The sequence below is a fragment of the Malus domestica genome, chromosome 02, assembly GCF_042453785.1.
Source record: "Malus domestica chromosome 02, GDT2T_hap1".
NCBI classification, from domain to species: Eukaryota; Viridiplantae; Streptophyta; class Magnoliopsida; order Rosales; family Rosaceae; genus Malus; species Malus domestica.
In genome coordinates this window covers 33623946-33640250 of record NC_091662.1, presented here as the reverse complement: position 1 = coordinate 33640250, position 16305 = coordinate 33623946, and the positions used below count along the sequence as shown (strand labels likewise).

General features: G+C 37.9%; 2 protein-coding genes across 6 annotated transcripts; both read left to right on the top strand.

Annotated features, from left to right (window-relative positions):
- Nucleotides 1-3416: 3416 nt before the first annotated feature.
- LOC114821985 (exonuclease V, chloroplastic-like) lies at nt 3417-5872 on the top strand. Of its 4 annotated transcripts, XM_070817869.1 has the most exons (6): nt 3417-3615; nt 3768-3822; nt 4539-4683; nt 4785-4937; nt 5236-5312; nt 5403-5872. In XM_070817869.1, exons 4-6 carry the CDS (start codon nt 4908-4910, stop codon nt 5626-5628), a joined length of 333 nt encoding a protein of 110 aa, XP_070673970.1. In that variant the 5' UTR covers nt 3417-3615; nt 3768-3822; nt 4539-4683; nt 4785-4907; the 3' UTR covers nt 5629-5872. The 4 variants fall into 4 exon arrangements, with proteins under 4 accessions (XP_070673970.1, XP_028951561.1, XP_070673969.1 ...); XM_029095728.2 differs by lacking the exon at nt 3768-3822; XM_070817868.1 differs by having other exon boundaries at nt 3417-4397.
- A 668-nt stretch (nt 5873-6540) lies between these two features.
- Nucleotides 6541-12587, top strand: LOC103411075 (disease resistance protein RUN1-like). Of its 2 annotated transcripts, none has more exons than XM_029095719.2 (5): nt 6541-6832; nt 7378-7999; nt 8126-9224; nt 9572-9859; nt 10181-12587. In XM_029095719.2, the coding sequence occupies exons 2-5, from the start codon at nt 7416-7418 to the stop codon at nt 11642-11644; spliced, it is 3435 nt and encodes a 1144-aa protein (XP_028951552.1). In that variant the 5' UTR covers nt 6541-6832; nt 7378-7415; the 3' UTR covers nt 11645-12587. The 2 variants fall into 2 exon arrangements, with proteins under 2 accessions (XP_028951552.1, XP_070673972.1); XM_070817871.1 differs by having other exon boundaries at nt 6640-6832; nt 8126-9228; nt 9576-9859.
- Nucleotides 12588-16305: the final 3718 nt, after the last annotated feature.

Below are 16305 nucleotides of genomic sequence, written 5' to 3'. Positions count from 1 at the left end.
ACACTTCCTTGGGGGGTTTCTTCCCAGTCTTGTCTACATTTGGGGAGAACACCTTATCCTTCTTGAAGTCAGTGATCGGCTCTTTCTTCCCGTGATGGGCAATACTTAGCTCCATGTCATGGGCACGGGTGGCTAACTCTTCAAATGTCTGTGATTTGATGCCTTGAAGGATATAGTGTAACCCCCATTGCATGCCTTGGACGCACATCTCAATCGAAGAGATCTCCGAGAGCCTGTCCTTGCAATCGAGGCTCAGATTACGCCATCGGTTGATGTAGTCCACGACTGGCTCATCCCTCCATTGCTTCGTGCTTGTCAGCTCTAGCATGCTCATGGTGCGACGGGTGCTGTAGAAACGGTTGAGGAATTCCCTTTCCAACTGTTCCCAGCTGTTGATGGATTCGGGCTCCAGGTCTGTGTACCACTCAAAGGCATTTCCTTTTAACGAGCGCACAAACTGCTTGGCGAGGTAATCTCCTTCCGTCCCTGCATTGTTGCAGGTTTCGACGAAATGTGCGACATGTTGCTTCGGGTTTCCTTTTCCATCAAACTGCATGAACTTTGGTGGTTGATAACCCCTTGGCATCTTTAGGGCATCAATCTTCTTGGAGTAGGGCTTTGAGTAGAATGATGAGGTATGTGAGCTCCCTTCGTACTGCGCCTTGATGGTGCTGGTTATCATCTCTTGCAGTTGTTGGATAGAAAGAGATCCCATGAGTGCCTCTGCTTGGCCTGGCTCCAGTTTCACATCGATTTTCTCCACCGGAGGCTCTTCATCCTCGTCGTTTTCCTTCTTTACTGAACCATCCCCTTGCTCGATTTTCACGTCGGGCTTTACATCTAGTTGGTTGACGAGTGCGGCGATTTGCTGGTCTTTTTCTTCCACAATCCGTGTTAGCCTTGTGATTGCTTCATTCATATGAGCCAACTGCTCATCGATTGAAGTCACTCCAGCAGTCATGACTTGCATGGCTGAGTTGCCGCTTGAGTCGACATCGGAAAGCATGAAACCAGAGTACTTCCTTGGGCTTTCCTTCCTTGGCGCCCTTAGCGAGGCGAGGGTGATCACAGGTTCGTGCCTCAGGTGTTCTTGTTCTTTCGGCGGAGTTGATGCAGAGGTGGAAGAGGCGGCAGAAAGAGCTCTTGCCTTGCTTCGAGTTGTGATGCCCGAAGTGACACCGCCTGCGGTGATGACGTTCTTGTTCCTTGCATTGGCTGCGAGAACAACTTGAGCCTTCTTTGATGCCATTTGTGCTTTTTGCGGATTCAAAGATAGAGATGAGAGCTAGAGATGGTCCCACTAGGCGTGCCAAATTTGTAAACACGGAAATTCCTGCGATGAACGAGACAAGAAACACGTGTACAAAATAATATTTGTATTGATGATTTAGGGGTTACAATCTCCTCTACAAATTTAGCCTCTGATTCTATCTTTGCAATGGGTGGATTTGATGTTGTTGGTCCAAAGGGCCGTCGGGGCTTGATCTTGGGATAAACAGTTGTGCAGATTTGTTGACGTCGTGGATCCAAAGGGCCATCGGGGCTTGATCTAGGGATGAACGAATGATGAACGATGGACACTTTCTTCAAGGGCTGTCGGGGCTTGATCTTGAATCAGTGGAAGTTCTTCAAGGGTCGTTGGGGCCTGATTTTGAATGAGGATTTGACGAAGAACGAAGAGAGCTCTCTTGATCCTTCGGGATTTGCTTGGGAGCTTTTGAGTTTCAAAGCTTCAAGGTTGTGGTATGAGGTGAATTGGTTATGAATTCGTGTCCAAAATGAATGCCTTGACCTCCTATTTATAGAATTCCAAAACTTGATTTTTTTGGATTTAAATAATTAGATGAAATAAATCATTTCTGCCAGGTGTTGACACGTGTCCTGTTTGATGACTTTTCTGATTTATTTTGATTTTTCGTTTAGTCACATGCTATGTGTAAAATTTATGTGACACATAAACATTGAAATTTTAATTATTGATCAACATTTATTTTACCGAAATTTCGATGTCTACAGTTGTGACCTTCGCAAGGTTTCTTTGGTCACCTAGTTAGGGTAAATATGTAAAGAGATAAGAGATAGGGAACCAACCCAAGGTGTATGTGGTTCATCCTAAGTTGGGCTACGTCCACGAGGGTAGATGAGTCCTCATTAATAATATAGAGTCTACTTGATACAAAGGTTTAAACATAATCATCATTAATGAGTTCTAATAATGGATCAAGTAGAATAATTTCATTAGCTCTTAATTTTGGGAGAATGATTTTCTTTTTTAGTTAAGGAGAGTCCCATGTTCTCGTCCGCGGTCGATGTGGGATTCTAGGAACTTTATTCTGGTGTGAACACGTGTCACGTCGTGATTAGTCTCTTGATTAGAGAGAACTCACTTGCTTCAGTAGGGATGCCTCAGCATGAACCATTCATTAATGAGTTCTACTTGACAGGTGCTCGATAGTTTCGAGGTTGGTGAAGTATGGCACTAACCAAGTTCCCAAGTAGGGAAAACTTCTCATTTGGGGACTTGAAAAATCCAAATTATTTAGTATTCACAAAACTTTCGAGCACCAAAGTGTAGTAGCAGTACTGGGAGTCCCTCAAGTCCCTAATCGAGAAAGATTACTGAAGCATGTGCCTTTATTTTGTCAAGTTACCGAGGGACCAAAATATTGAGTCACCTTTGAAAATTTTGTACAAAAACAGCTCCTTGCCCATGAACAAAACACAGCTAAACCTTTCCTTGCAACTGAGCCTTGTTTCATCAAACCTACGTTTGGATCGATTCTCATCTGGGCCACATACAAAACATTATCAGCAGGGCCACCTTAGCAAAGTTGTGAACTATTCTTTTAAGTCTTCAAAGTATAAAATTGACGAGTGCTCAATAATTTTAGAATTGATAAAATATGATACAAAAAGAATACATATGTGATCATATAACTTCTAAATATATTGATTTGAGGAATACTCTTTATTATAGTTTTTTCTATTTTACATAATGCGCGTAAGGCCGGGAAGGGGCCTATTGGCTACAGTGTGTTTGCCACTACCATGCACTAGTCATTTGTCAACTTAAATAAAAATTATGGACCGATGATGATGTGCCTTTAATTTGCCTTTCTTATTCGTTTCCACTTTATTTTCATCATCCTTTTGGATATTTTCTTGTAAAGTTCGTGCTCGGAGTACTATAAAGGTGCGTTTGTTTGACATGATTAAGTCTCATTGGACTGGATTGGATTAAAAACCAATGAAGTTGCATGTTTGTTGTTGGAAGGGACTAGGTTTAAATTTAGGGCACGTTTGTTTGGCTTCACTAACCTGGACTGGACTGGACTGGACTAGTTTTTAGTGTAATCCTCTGTTTGTTGGCTGGCAGGACTAAGTTTAATGGTATTAAGTGGGACTCGCTTTCACTAACTCCTTCATTAAGTGGTCCAAGCGAGACCTCCCAAATACGAGCGGACTAGCTAAGACCATCGTCGTCCTCCTGCTCGCTCGCTCTTCGTGTTCGTCCTGCTCGCCCTACTCGTCATGCTCGTCTAGATCGTCCTGATCGCTCGACTTACTACATCGGCCACGCTCGCTCGCTCGCTCGAGCAGCCTAAGAAATCGCCAGTCTCTCTCTCACTCGTCATTTACAAATTCCATTTGTTGTTTTGATTATGTGAAATCTGGATTGCTTTGATTTTGTGAAATCTGGGTTGGTCTTATGCTTTGAAATTGCTTGTTCTTCAATGATTTATGCTTCTGGGTATTTTATGATGTAGTTGTACGGATTTGATTTCTGCTTCTGTGAAATTGCAAATTCCATTTGCTGCCACTGTAAGTTAATTCATCTGTGTCTCTTGATTCAATCTTTGACTCCTGATACATTGTTTAGGTGGCTTTTAACCTCCTGCATAGAGCTACTTGATATTGTATCTATCAATCTATGCGAGGTCCAAGGTTTATCTTTTTATTTACTAATTTATCTTTGGGGGGAATTTTGTCATAATGAGTTAGATAGAGGCGTTCTAAGGGCTTATTTAGCATTATAATCAATTAATAAATGGATCATATGGATCATTATTGTTCCATAAAGTAGTTAATTGGTTATCAATATCATCCGTAAGGAGTGATATCTGGATTAAGCTTGCAGCTCTGTTCCTTTGTTTGGAAATTTTGTATGGGTTGGATGTAAGCATGAATCCTGGATTGTAAGATTATGGTGCCCTTTAACTGAAGCTTGTCATGTATTTGATTGAAATAATATGAAATAAGCACAACTGGTTGCTGATGGTGATCCGATGTAGTTTTTGGGACCTAATGAGACACTGCTCTAGATACCTGAAACATCAGTACTGAAAATGAAACATGATTGAGAAAGTCTTAGAAAAACATCCTACCTTTATATATAGGTACGTCAGATAGGCACACTCTTTCTTTGGCTTTATTCTTACAGCCAATTCTCTGTTTAGAATTGATGATATCGGAGCATTGATCTCCTTAACCTCCTTTCCTTCAATAATTGGCTATATTTTCTTATGATATCATAATAGGTTTTGCAAAAGGGGTATGGATGATGGGCGTGATTGATGAGATTCGAATGCCTGTTACAGAAACAAACCGAAACCCAATATTAGTTGACACAAGGACTCGTGTGAAAGATACACTTACTGTTGAACCACAACGAAGAAATGGAAGGTATGCACCTTTATTAGCTTCTGTTTTGGGCTGATTTTTTGTTGCCAAGTTGCCATTGATGAGGAAATGCACCAGAATGAAGTCACACTCTATTATGGCAGGCTTCAATTAATGTGCTACAAGTACATTTGGGATGATTTAGTTGCTGATAAATTCCCATCAAAGAAATTTTTCACTTTTTTTCCTTAAATCCTCATGGTATCTTATATGAAGAAATCACAGAGATGGCTGCTAACTCAAGGTTCCCAGCAGAGGTAAAGTCTCTCCATTGAATTATTTGATACATTTAGTCTAGGGAATTAGGATTTTCGGGGTTTTCTATTGTTTGATGTTCCCATTATCACTATACTTGCTTCAAAAACCAATCACTTGATATTAAGGATGCTTTTTTTTAGTAATTGTTTTGTTTATTAGTTCATAAACAAAATTGTGTGACATAGATTTTTCAGATAATTACCACTGATGACATAGGTGAAAAATTTGTTTCATAAACAAAATTTGTTTTGTTTATTAGTAATTTGTATAGGTAAACAATTTCTCTTGGTTGTGCAGACCCTTGATGACATAGTGAGATACTACAGAAACACATGTAGCATGCTGCCCTCTACACATGACCAGCTGCTATTGAGGTGAGTATAAAATTTATACACGAGATCTTTTACATTTGCTTGGTCACAATAACTTTTGGGAAGATACTGATATGACTATTTTTGAGTCAGATATGAGTTACAGAAAGATCATTCGTTACTTGGTGAAGATGAGTTTGCATACGACTCTGATTGGGTCAAGAATCAAATACAGGGTTGTCTTGAGTTCTGGTTAAGAGAGCGAGAAACAAGTTACACTCCTAAGGATGAGGGATGGAAATGCAGGTTCTGTCAATATTCTTCTGTTTTCCCCGCTAGACGTGCAAAGTCTGCAAACTATACTAATACACCAAGTTAGAGAAAAGCAGTAGCATTGGTGATGTTTCAATCAACATCGTCAGTAAGTGTACAAAGAAGCACAATTCTTGGAGTTGCTTCTTTGGGGTAATTGCTGTGTTAGTTGTGCCATGAATGTATCGTTCATGTTGTATCGTAGTCGTTGTTTGATTCAATTGTTGTAACTTAATTCTTTGGATGAAATCATTAAACAGGAGTTGTAAAATTCAATTATTTTGTATTGAAAGCTACGCTCAAAGTGCAAAGGATGTCTCTCTATCAAATTTAGCAAAGTCAGATAGTGATGTTACAATTGTATGTTAACATTAGGATGAATGAATATGGTATTATTCATGGATTTTGGGAGGCTGTGAAGAAGAAATCAAAATTTTCTTCCTCCAAATTTGTGGTCTGATAAGTTTGAGTTTTTAACAATTTTGGGTTGCTGAATGTTTATAGATTTCTCAATTATAGAGGCTTAAAGGGATTTTAGACCAAAAAGTGAGAAAGTTTGATGTACTGATTCTAAATTCATAAGTTGTAGGAAAGCGTTGTTTGTTTTTGCAAATTGCAATGCTACAATGCACAAAAACTCAATATTTTCTTTCGTTTCCAAGCAATTGTTGTTGAGTTTAATGTAATTATCATTTGATTTGACTGTGGGCATTTTGCAGTTGAGTTGGATGTAATTCTATCGTTAAAATTTGTAATTTCACTATTTTTCATTATCCTGGTTTTTAGTCCGACACTGCACCAAACGCTTCACTAAATTAGTCTAGCTTAGTCTATTCTAAGCCAGTCCAGCTTAGTCCCTGAAATTAGTCCAGTCCGAGATAGTCCGGTGCAACAAACGCATCCTTATTGGACTGGATTGGATTAAAAACCAATGAAGTTGCATGTTTGTTGTTGGAAGGGACTAGTTTTAAATTTAATGGGCTTAGCTCTCACTCGCTCCGACTACCGACTTCGCTAAAGGATCTTAGCTAGTCCCCCCGCAAAACATGGGACTGCTAATACCACATCTCTCGCGTCCTTCATCTCCGACTGACAACTCATATCTTCGGCTCCTCAATTTGGCCAACTCGATCATCAGCCACAGCAGCTGCAAAACAAAAACCAAATTGCCGCTGCAGAGAGCTCCAACTAGTGAAAACCTCCGAGGAAGATCCTGCTCTGGCCGCATTCGATTTACCTTCAAGCTCGCCAGGGCCGACGCCGGCCAGGAGGTTTTCTTCTCTATCCTCTCTCAATTTCCAGTCCGTGTTTTCTCTGCTGATTTAGGTCAAGATATGATTGTGTTTATTCGATCTTCAATTTGGTGGTTGGATGCTTTTTGCTCAATGTTTTGGATCGAGTAATTGAACTGAGTACGAATCAAATTCATATCAGCCCACTTTGCATGTTCAATTGGGATACTGATTTCCACCATTGTTTTGTTGAAAGAGAGAGAGAGAGCCCAAAAATTTTCGTTAACTTTGTGTATGTTGTCGAATCAAGTCAAGTCAACTAGTACAATTGCTGAACTAAAATCTGATCCAACTCTCTTGAGGCAACTGCTCTCTCCTCTCTTCTCTCTTGCTTGAATCCCAATTTCTACCTCTCAATGTCTTAATTTGCTTGATCTTCTCAAAAAAAAAAATGTCTTAATTTGCTTGATTGGATCCTCTCCCAATTGCAAATTGATAAAATCTCATTCATCTCCAATATCCCATTCTCTCTCTTCGATATATTATCAAGCACTAACTTCTTTCTCCTTTTTTTATTCCTACAGGTCCATTGTTAGTTCCTTGAGTGAAACACAGGAAACAGATGGAGTGTATCATGACTATCTTGCATCTGTGCTGCAGATCGTTAACATTTTCTTCTCCATCATCATCAGCAGCTGCTGCTGCTGGTGAAGATGATAATGATGGTGGTATTGAAGCTAATATTCCCCCTCGTCGGGAAAAGTATGATGTGTTTATCAGTTTCAGAGGTGAGGACACTCGCCTTGGTATTACGAGCCATCTTCATGCTGCCTTACTTCAGAAGAAAATTGAAACCTACATAGATTACAGACTTCAGAGAGGAGAAGAAATCGGACCTGCCCTTCTAGAGGCAATCGAGAAATCCACGATTTCGGTTATCATTTTCTCACAAAACTATTCTTCCACATGGTGTTTGGATGAAATTGTGCATATACTCAAGTGCAAGGAAAGATATGGCCAGATGGTTATACCCGTATTCTACAACATCAATCCATCTGATGTACGAAAACAACACGGAACTTATGCGGATGCATTTGCTCAACTTGAAAAACGTTTTAAGGACAATATCGATAAGATGCACAAGTGGAGGGATGCTTTGACGACTGTAGCCAATATATCTGGGTTTGATTATTCAAACAAATCCGGGTAACTATCTCATTCTTTAACTTGTATAAAATTATAAATTTTCTTTAAACGTGTGACAAGTTTTGGTAAAGCGTATTTAAGACTAACTATTGCTTTTCTACCTAATCATATATATCTATATGCCAGGACGGAGGCAGATCTAATTCAGAAAGTTGTCGATCATATTTGGACCAAATTGTGTCACGAATCATCCTGCGATTTAAAGGGCTTTGTTGGAATTGAAAGCCAGATCAAGCATATTGAATCACTATTAGGCATTCATTCACCTGACGCTTGCATCACTGTTGGTATTTGGGGCATGGGTGGTATTGGCAAGACCACCCTTGCTGAAACTGTGTTTCACAGACTCCATTCTAAATTTGAAGCTTGTTGTTTTCTTAGAAATGTTAGGGAGAGAGAACAAAAAGATGGGCTAGCACACTTGCAAAAAGAACTTCTCAGTGAGATATTAAAGGAAAATGGTCTATCCATAGGATCAACTTTTGTTCGAGAAAAGCTCAGCCGTACAAAGGTCCTCATTGTTCTTGATGATGTGAGTAATTCAATGCAAATGGAACGTCTAGCGTCCGAGCATCTACAGTATGGCACTGGAAGTAGAATCATTATCACAAGTAGAGATAGGAGAATACTTAGGCAAACTGTTGAAGAGGGTAAGATCTACAAGGTTGGGGGATTAAAATGGGATAATGCTTTTCAGCTCTTTTGTTCGCGTGCTTTCAAGAATAACAGTACTCCTAGAACAGATTATAAGGAGTTGGTAAAAAAGACGGTGTCTTATGCCGGAGGCGTTCCTTTAGCTCTTATACTTTTGGGGTCCTCATTCCTAAATTGCAAGAGCAAAGAAGACTGGGAATATGAATTGGACAAATTGAAAGAATTTCCCAATGAAAATATCCAGAGTGTGTTAAGACTAAGTTACGATGGACTGGGAAGATATGAGAAGGAGATATTTTTGGATATAGCATGTTTTCATAATGGGAAGGATGTCAATGAGGTAATAAAAATGTTAGCTATCCATGGACGCTTTGTGGCGGCTGGAATTAGAGTTCTCGTTGACAAGTCTCTCATATCACTTCATCATCCTACATGGAAAACCATACAGATGCATGATTTGCTACAAGAAATGGGAAGAGCAGTGGTTCAAGAACAATGTATTGAAGATCCCAGTAAACGGAATAGGTTGTTCGCTGATGAGGATGTATATCATGTACTGAAGAGTAACACAGTAAGTGCCAAATGCATTCAAATTATTTTTTTTTTTTAAGGAAAAACAAATAGTGAACTTTAGATGATAACACAACAAAGTAAAACCAGATTCTTAAAAAATGAATTTTACTACTGTGTTAGGAAGTCATTGGAATATGAACACATATTTGTTTTTTAAGACAAGTAGAGGAGGATATAATTATCTTGGATATTTCACTAGACACTTGTACATCATTACCTTCGCAAATACTCTTAAATTATCCTATAACTTTGTAGAATTCTTTTTTCAAAATGTGCATTACATTTTAACGGGTTGGAAATATCTATAAATATATATTCACATTTAAACTTTGTCCATATTGTCAGGAAGCTCCAATTGTTCAAGCCATATTCGTTAATTGGTTTAAGATTAAAAAGCAACCATTGAAACGTGCAGACTTCAAAGTGATGTCCAACCTAAGATTGCTAATTGTGGAGTCTCAAGGATTTGGCATCTACCGCAGAGACCCTTCTCTAGACCTTCCTGATTCTCTTCGTTATCTTTACTGGTGGGGATATCCACTGGAATTTTTGCCGCCAAACTTTTCTCCTGAAAATCTAGTTGAGCTTCACATGCCCAATAGCAAAGTTAAGAAGCTTTGGAAAGAAGACCAGGTATTATATCATAGAGTTTGCACACATCACATTGCCACATAAATATATTTTAACATACACTTTTTTAGCTGTTTAAAATTATTAATTAATATTTTTTTTATATCGTGTAACGGGTTATCTTAAGAGGTGCTTATCGGGTTACCCAATAATGACCTGATTTGTTAACGTGTCGACCCCAAACCTTTTAATTTTGTGTTGTTTCAGGTCGGGTTAATAGGTCGCTTAAAATTTTGTCAAACCTAATTATATGCCTTTATTCTTGTATAAAAACAAGCGTAGAAAGTATATTAATTCTTGATATTTTTATTTAATTTGTTGCAGATACTTGTGAACTTAGAAGTTATCGATCTGCATTACTCTGAGTATCTAACTGAAGTTCCAAATCTCTCTGGGAGTCTAAAAATTGTGCACATAAATCTCGGTGGCTGTAAAAGTTTGGTTGAAATTCCTTGGTATTTTCAACATCTGGACAAGCTTACTCATCTTGATCTTACATACTGCAACAGACTCAAGTATCTTCCAATGATGCCAGCAAATATTAAATACTTAAATTTAGAAGGAAGTGGTATAAAGGAGTTGCCTGAATCAGTTTGGTCTAACGAAAATATTTCTTACTTGAATATAAGTCGTTGCAAAAACCTTGAGAAACTTCCAAGCTGTGAGCTGAAAGTCTCTAATGTTTTGGGTATTGCGAGCTGCACATCTCTTGGCGAGTTTTCTGAGCTTCCCAGGGATATAAGTAAATTATCATTGGTTGGCTTCAAGAGACTTGTGAGTCTACCAACCAACATTTGTAAGTTGAAATATCTCAAGGAACTCAATCTCTCTAAGTGCTCTGAACTTGAAAACTTCCCAGAGATCTTGGAGCCAATGAAACATTTGGAGTCCTTAAATTTAAGTGGAACAGCGATTCAAGAGCTACGCTCATCAATCGAGTTTCTCCCTGCTCTCAAAAGCATTCAACTACAAGGTTGCAAAAGGCTTTCAAGTATCACAAAGAGCATTTGTAAGTTGAAATATCTCAAGAAACTTGATCTCTCTTGGTGCACTAAACTTGAAAACTTCCCAGAGATCTTGGAGCCAATGCAACATTTGAAGTCCTTAAATTTAAGTGGAACAGCGGTTGAAGAGCTACACTCATCAATCGAGTTTCTCCCTCATCTCCAAATAATTCAACTACAAGTTTGCAGAAGGCTTTCAAGTATCCCAGAGAGCATTTGTAAGTTGAAATATCTCAAGAAACTCGATCTCTCTTGCTGCTTTAAACTTGAAAACTTCCCAGAGATCTCGGAGCCATTGGAACATTTGGTGTCTCTTATTTTGCAAGGGACAGCTGTCGAAATGCTTCCTTCGTCTATTGAAAATCTAATTAGGCTTCAAACTTTAGACCTTAGCGACTGCAAGAACCTTAACGATGTCCCAACAAGTATCTACAGTTTAACCAATCTTAAATGTCTCTACTTTTCTAACTGTCGGCAACTTGAAAAATTGCCTTCCAGCTCTGTGGGTTTTCTCTCCTTAGAAGTACTAGATCTCAAGTACAGCGGTATATTGGAAATCCCTGATAGTCTCGTTTGCTCAACCTTGCGATCTTTATCTCTGTCTGGAACCAAGATTACGAGCATACCTGCAAGCATCAAACAAGCTTCTCGGTTGTTTAAACTCAACATTGTCTGCTGCAAGTGGCTTCAATCTTTACCAGAGCTCCCAGTGCTATGTAATGTTAAAGCTCAAGGCTGCAATTCGTTGAAGACGGTATCAAATTCAAGGACAGCACTCACATAAGGTTGGGTTTAACATGGTCATTTTTGCAAACTTTTTACTAATTGCCCAAAATTGGATAATAATGCGAGCAGCAACATAATGGATGAAGCACAGATTAGAATTATGCGAGTGGTAACTACTGAGTACCTACTTTGGCCTTAGATTAACGTTGGATGCCTGGGAAAAGAAATTCCAAATTGGTTCAGTTACCAAAGTGAGGGATCTTCAGTTAACATCAAGCTTCGTCCAGATTGGTTTCAAGCAAGTTTATTGGGTTTCGCACTCTCAACTGTTGTTTCTAGGCTTCAAAGCCGCAGTGTGACTTAAGGGTAAGAGCTAATTTCATTGAAAAAATTCACGGGTGAAAGCCATGAACTGTTCACTTCTGAAATCTTTATACCAAGCAGCGGCCACGAACATCACATTCATGTGTGGAATGAGGCCTTTAGAAGTGAAGATGTAGGAAAAAACTGCTCCCCTGATGTTTACAAACTTGCCAAAGAGGCCTCTATTGACTTCTGCCTGGTGGTTTCTGAAGGATGACCTGCTTCTGCTTCCTATATGAAGGTGGAAAGTTGTGTTGTATGCCATTTGTATGCCGAAGATGCTGAGAAATTCAAGTTTGATCATGTCTTCGTATCGAGGGAACCAAAAGTAGAAGAAGAAACAAGATAAGATGACGATTATGAAGGTGGTGCATAAAGAGATGAGCCTAAAGCTAGTGGATCAAGTGATTGAGTCCTAAGCAAATGAAAGTGGTGATCATGGGTCTGAAGCCAGTGGAACTGAAGATGGTTCAGACTTTTAATCCAACAATCTTAAGCATCATTATCCAATAAAATTAGGAAAAACTTTACAGCAAATTTGTACTTTGGTAGCTCGCTTACTTGTCAGTCCAGGAAAATACTTTTAAGGCTTTTATTATTGAGTTTTTATCACAAATGGTGCCTGAATTTGACCTTCACCATCAAGATGGTCCCTGAAATCGAAAATCAATCAATGAAGTCCCTGAAAATAGGTATCACAAATCAATGTGGTTATTCCATCACAATTCTTTAAAAAATTCTGTTAAGTGCTGATGTGGAACATAAATGGGTCTATAAGTCTTTTTTTTTTTTTTTCTCACAAATGGTCCTTGAAATTGACCAACAATATCAAAAAGGTTCCTGAAATTGACCCGCGACACCAAAATGGTTCCCAAAACCGAAAATTAATCAATGTAATCCCACAAGTAAGTGTCTCAAATCAATAGTCATTTCGTCACAATTCTGTCAAAAATTTTGTTATGTGCTGATGTGACACATAAATGGGTCACACGAGTCTAATTAAATTTAAAAAAATAAAAAAAAATTGTCAACCCACAAACCCAATCCTAAAATCACCTCCGATCTCATTCCACATTTCTCTACCTCCCTTGCTCTTTATTATCTAAAAAAATCTCAATACACCCATCTTTACACACTTCGACACCCTTCACCGAATTGAATTTGGATCGAGATCACCTTTGGTAACGGCTTGGCACATTGGCAACGACTTCTAGGACATCACCATTAACATTGAGACGATCAACATCCTCACAACCTTAATCTTGGATAGCTTGTTCGGCGTTTCCATGGTGGTCTAGTGATGCAAAGAACGACAAGGTCTGCCTTGAGATAATGAGGTTATAATCGAGGTGCGTCTATTCTTGGTTGAAAACTATTTCCACACCCCCTCTTAGGCTTTGGTTAAACCTTGTGCCTTTGAAAATTTATGGAATGGATCTCTCTTCAAAGTAGGCCTTACTATAAGAAAAAAAAAATTCCATTGTGCAAAAAGGTATTTAGACAACTTTTTTAATAATACAATCATCAAATTTGTAAATAAAACTATAGGGGTCTTCACTTCAATAGGACTAAGGAACATTCCAAAATTAAGAAGAAAAATTATACGTCATGTTACAAGCTAAAGGAAAAAAAGAAAGAAGAAAAAGTGAGATGCATACACAAAGAGACACATTACAAGTTCGATGGTTGAAATGCATTTGGACTCGGAAATATTCAATTTTATCTCTAGCATTTAAAATTTCTTTCTCCAAGTCTTTGGGATATTTGTTATGATTTGACACTAATCAGGAAGTAACATGCACACATAACTTTGCTGCTTAAGATGAAAAAATTGGGGAAACATTAAAGTTTTAAGTACCTTTTTTTATCAGCTTCGGTTGCTTCTTTGAACTTCTGAGTTCAGTGAGTTAACCTCCTCTGTACTCGGTTGATTTACAAGATGTTTCTCCATTTCTGGTACTCTGGGTTTCTACTGATTCGCCTGTTACTTTTCCTCAGCATGAGGAGCAACTGGCTTCGGTGGCCTTCCTCTAGCTGGAGGTGCTATGTGCGACGCACCAAGGCTAGGCATCGGTTGCTGTTATTGAAAGCCTTTTAAAGTGAAAAATATAAGTGATTTGTTTTATGAATGAATACCAGATGTAGGTCTCCACGCTACGTACATTGCCAGCATTGGAGTAATTATTTGCAAGTTTTAACATATTGGATAAATCAAACATTGTTGTAGGCCTATTTGAATGAAGAATTATAGAGAAAGTGAGAGTGAGGGTGCGGCAATTGATGAGTTGATATTATACTTTATATTTTACTCTAATCTTAGTTATAATTTATTGGTTATTTTGGTAGAACTTTGATACTTTGTTATGGATTTTCAATATAGGACATTCGACTTCCTCTTAAGCAAAAAGTGATCAAACGGATGAATTTTGGAGTGATTCCAATTGAAGGATGTTCGTGAGTGTTTCAAGATGATTGTATCAAAATTTCAGATTTTTCTACCAAGCCGTTTGACCGTGGCAATGAAATAAAGACTCAGCGCACAGCTTTCCCAAATTGACGTTTCTGGACGTTTTGGGTATTTTGAAGGTCAAGATTCCTTCTAAGTATTTGTTAGGGACGTCTCAAGCTTTAAAAAAAACAAAGATCTTTCGAGACAAATTGGAGTTGATTTGGTTGGTCAAAAGATGGATTTTCTTTGTAGTCCGAATTTCAGTTTAAATAGGAAACCTTTTATTTCCTATTTATCTTATTCTATTATTTTTCCTAGTTTTTAGAAGACCTTTTCTAGGTATGATTTTATTTTGTAGTAGTATAAATAAGGCTATTTAGCCATTAGAAAAAAATGACGGATAAAATTTACAGGAGAACGCACTATGAGAAAAGGCACTACTTTGGAGAACTCAGTTTAGAGAGCTTTTGACGATTCAAGTTTATTTTCAAGGTGTTTTCTATCTATATTCTTAATAATATTTTGTTTTATGATTGTTCGTAACTAATTCATTTTGCTAGGGCGAGGCCACAAGTCTTAGCAAGAATATGTAGTTTCTTTTCAATTTGCTTATGATATTATGCATGCAAGTTTGAATTGTTAATCACCGGTTTAAATTATCTAATTGTCTTGATGATTGGCCACCATTAGGATATTTAGAAAATTAATTTGATGCAATTTTGGCCGAGGGCTGTCCCTGAAATTGACTACGGCTTCTTGTGGTTAATATGTGTAACTTCTTAGGATGGACTACACATCTTAAGGGTTATATGGTTTTTCAAAAGGTTTTCACAAAACTTAATGAGTTTTGCATATTCACATTTGATCTGAATGCCACGGATGGGTTGCATGTTAGATATACGTTTTTGTTGGAGGTTCAAAGTAGGATATACTTTAGGAAAACCTAACCTTTAAAATATGCATTTGTAATTCATAAGTAATTGAAAGAACTACATAGGATTGTTAAGGTGACTGTGGAACCCTAGTGCTTAAATAGATTTTCGAAAGTATTTTCTTTTCTTTTATTTAATTTGCCAATTTATTTTTTTTAATTAAATTCGTTTTTAATATTTTAGGTCATAAAATCACCCTTTTCCAAACTTTGTTTTCAAATAATTAATTAAGATTTGAGTTTAACATAAATTATTCATTCAATCTTTGTGAAAAACGACCTTACTTAAGCTGCTATACTACGATAACCTTGTACTCTTGCAAGTATTTTTATCCCTACTTTTGTAGGTGGTAAAAATCCCTATCAAGAAATTGAGCTGCTGCCAGGAATTGTTTTAAATAATTTATGTTTATCATATTCTTAGTTAATTATTTTTGTACATAACTTTTTATTTACTTGATTTTATTTTATTTTTTTTAGGTTACAGTTTGTGCAACAATGGAATTTGTACCTCCTCCTATACAACCCGGAGGACCGCCTTTCTGGGTCAAATCTGTAGAATGAGGTTTTTATGGATTTAAATCTACAATTTGTGCACATTGCTGTTTGAAGACCCATGATATTTTGCAGTGTCTCGAAAGGGAATATTTTCCAGGGTTTGTCCAAGAGCATATCAATATGAGAAACTACTCAAAAAGAAATTGGGACAATCCATATCCAGAGTTCTACACCCCAAGTCTGCAAAAGCATCTTGTGCATTATTTTGAGCAGTCTAATGTGCCACAAGTGCTTTCGGTAAAGGACAAACTCTCTAAATTGTTGGAATCAACTGAGTTATACATATGGAACTCTAAGAGCGGATTTTAAGGTGCTTATTTCATATTGGTGACACATCACATGGTTTCTAAATTGGAGTACAATTCTCCTCTCCAAATCCCTTGCCCTTCGCTCCTTTAACACTTTTCTCTTTGTCTCT

Coding starts and splice junctions, on each gene's coding strand:
- LOC114821985 (XM_029095728.2), top strand. CDS start 4,908: ATGGCTGCTAACTCAAGGTTCCCAGCAGAG. Junction 4,938..5,235: donor ACTCAAGGTTCCCAGCAGAG/GTAAAGTCTCTC, acceptor TTGGTTGTGCAG/ACCCTTGATGACATAGTGAG. Junction 5,313..5,402: donor CATGACCAGCTGCTATTGAG/GTGAGTATAAAA, acceptor TTTTTGAGTCAG/ATATGAGTTACAGAAAGATC.
- LOC103411075 (XM_029095719.2), top strand. CDS start 7,416: ATGGAGTGTATCATGACTATCTTGCATCTGTGCTGCAGATCGTTAACA. Junction 9,225..9,571: donor ATGTACTGAAGAGTAACACA/GTAAGTGCCAAA, acceptor CCATATTGTCAG/GAAGCTCCAATTGTTCAAGC. Junction 9,860..10,180: donor AGCTTTGGAAAGAAGACCAG/GTATTATATCAT, acceptor AATTTGTTGCAG/ATACTTGTGAACTTAGAAGT.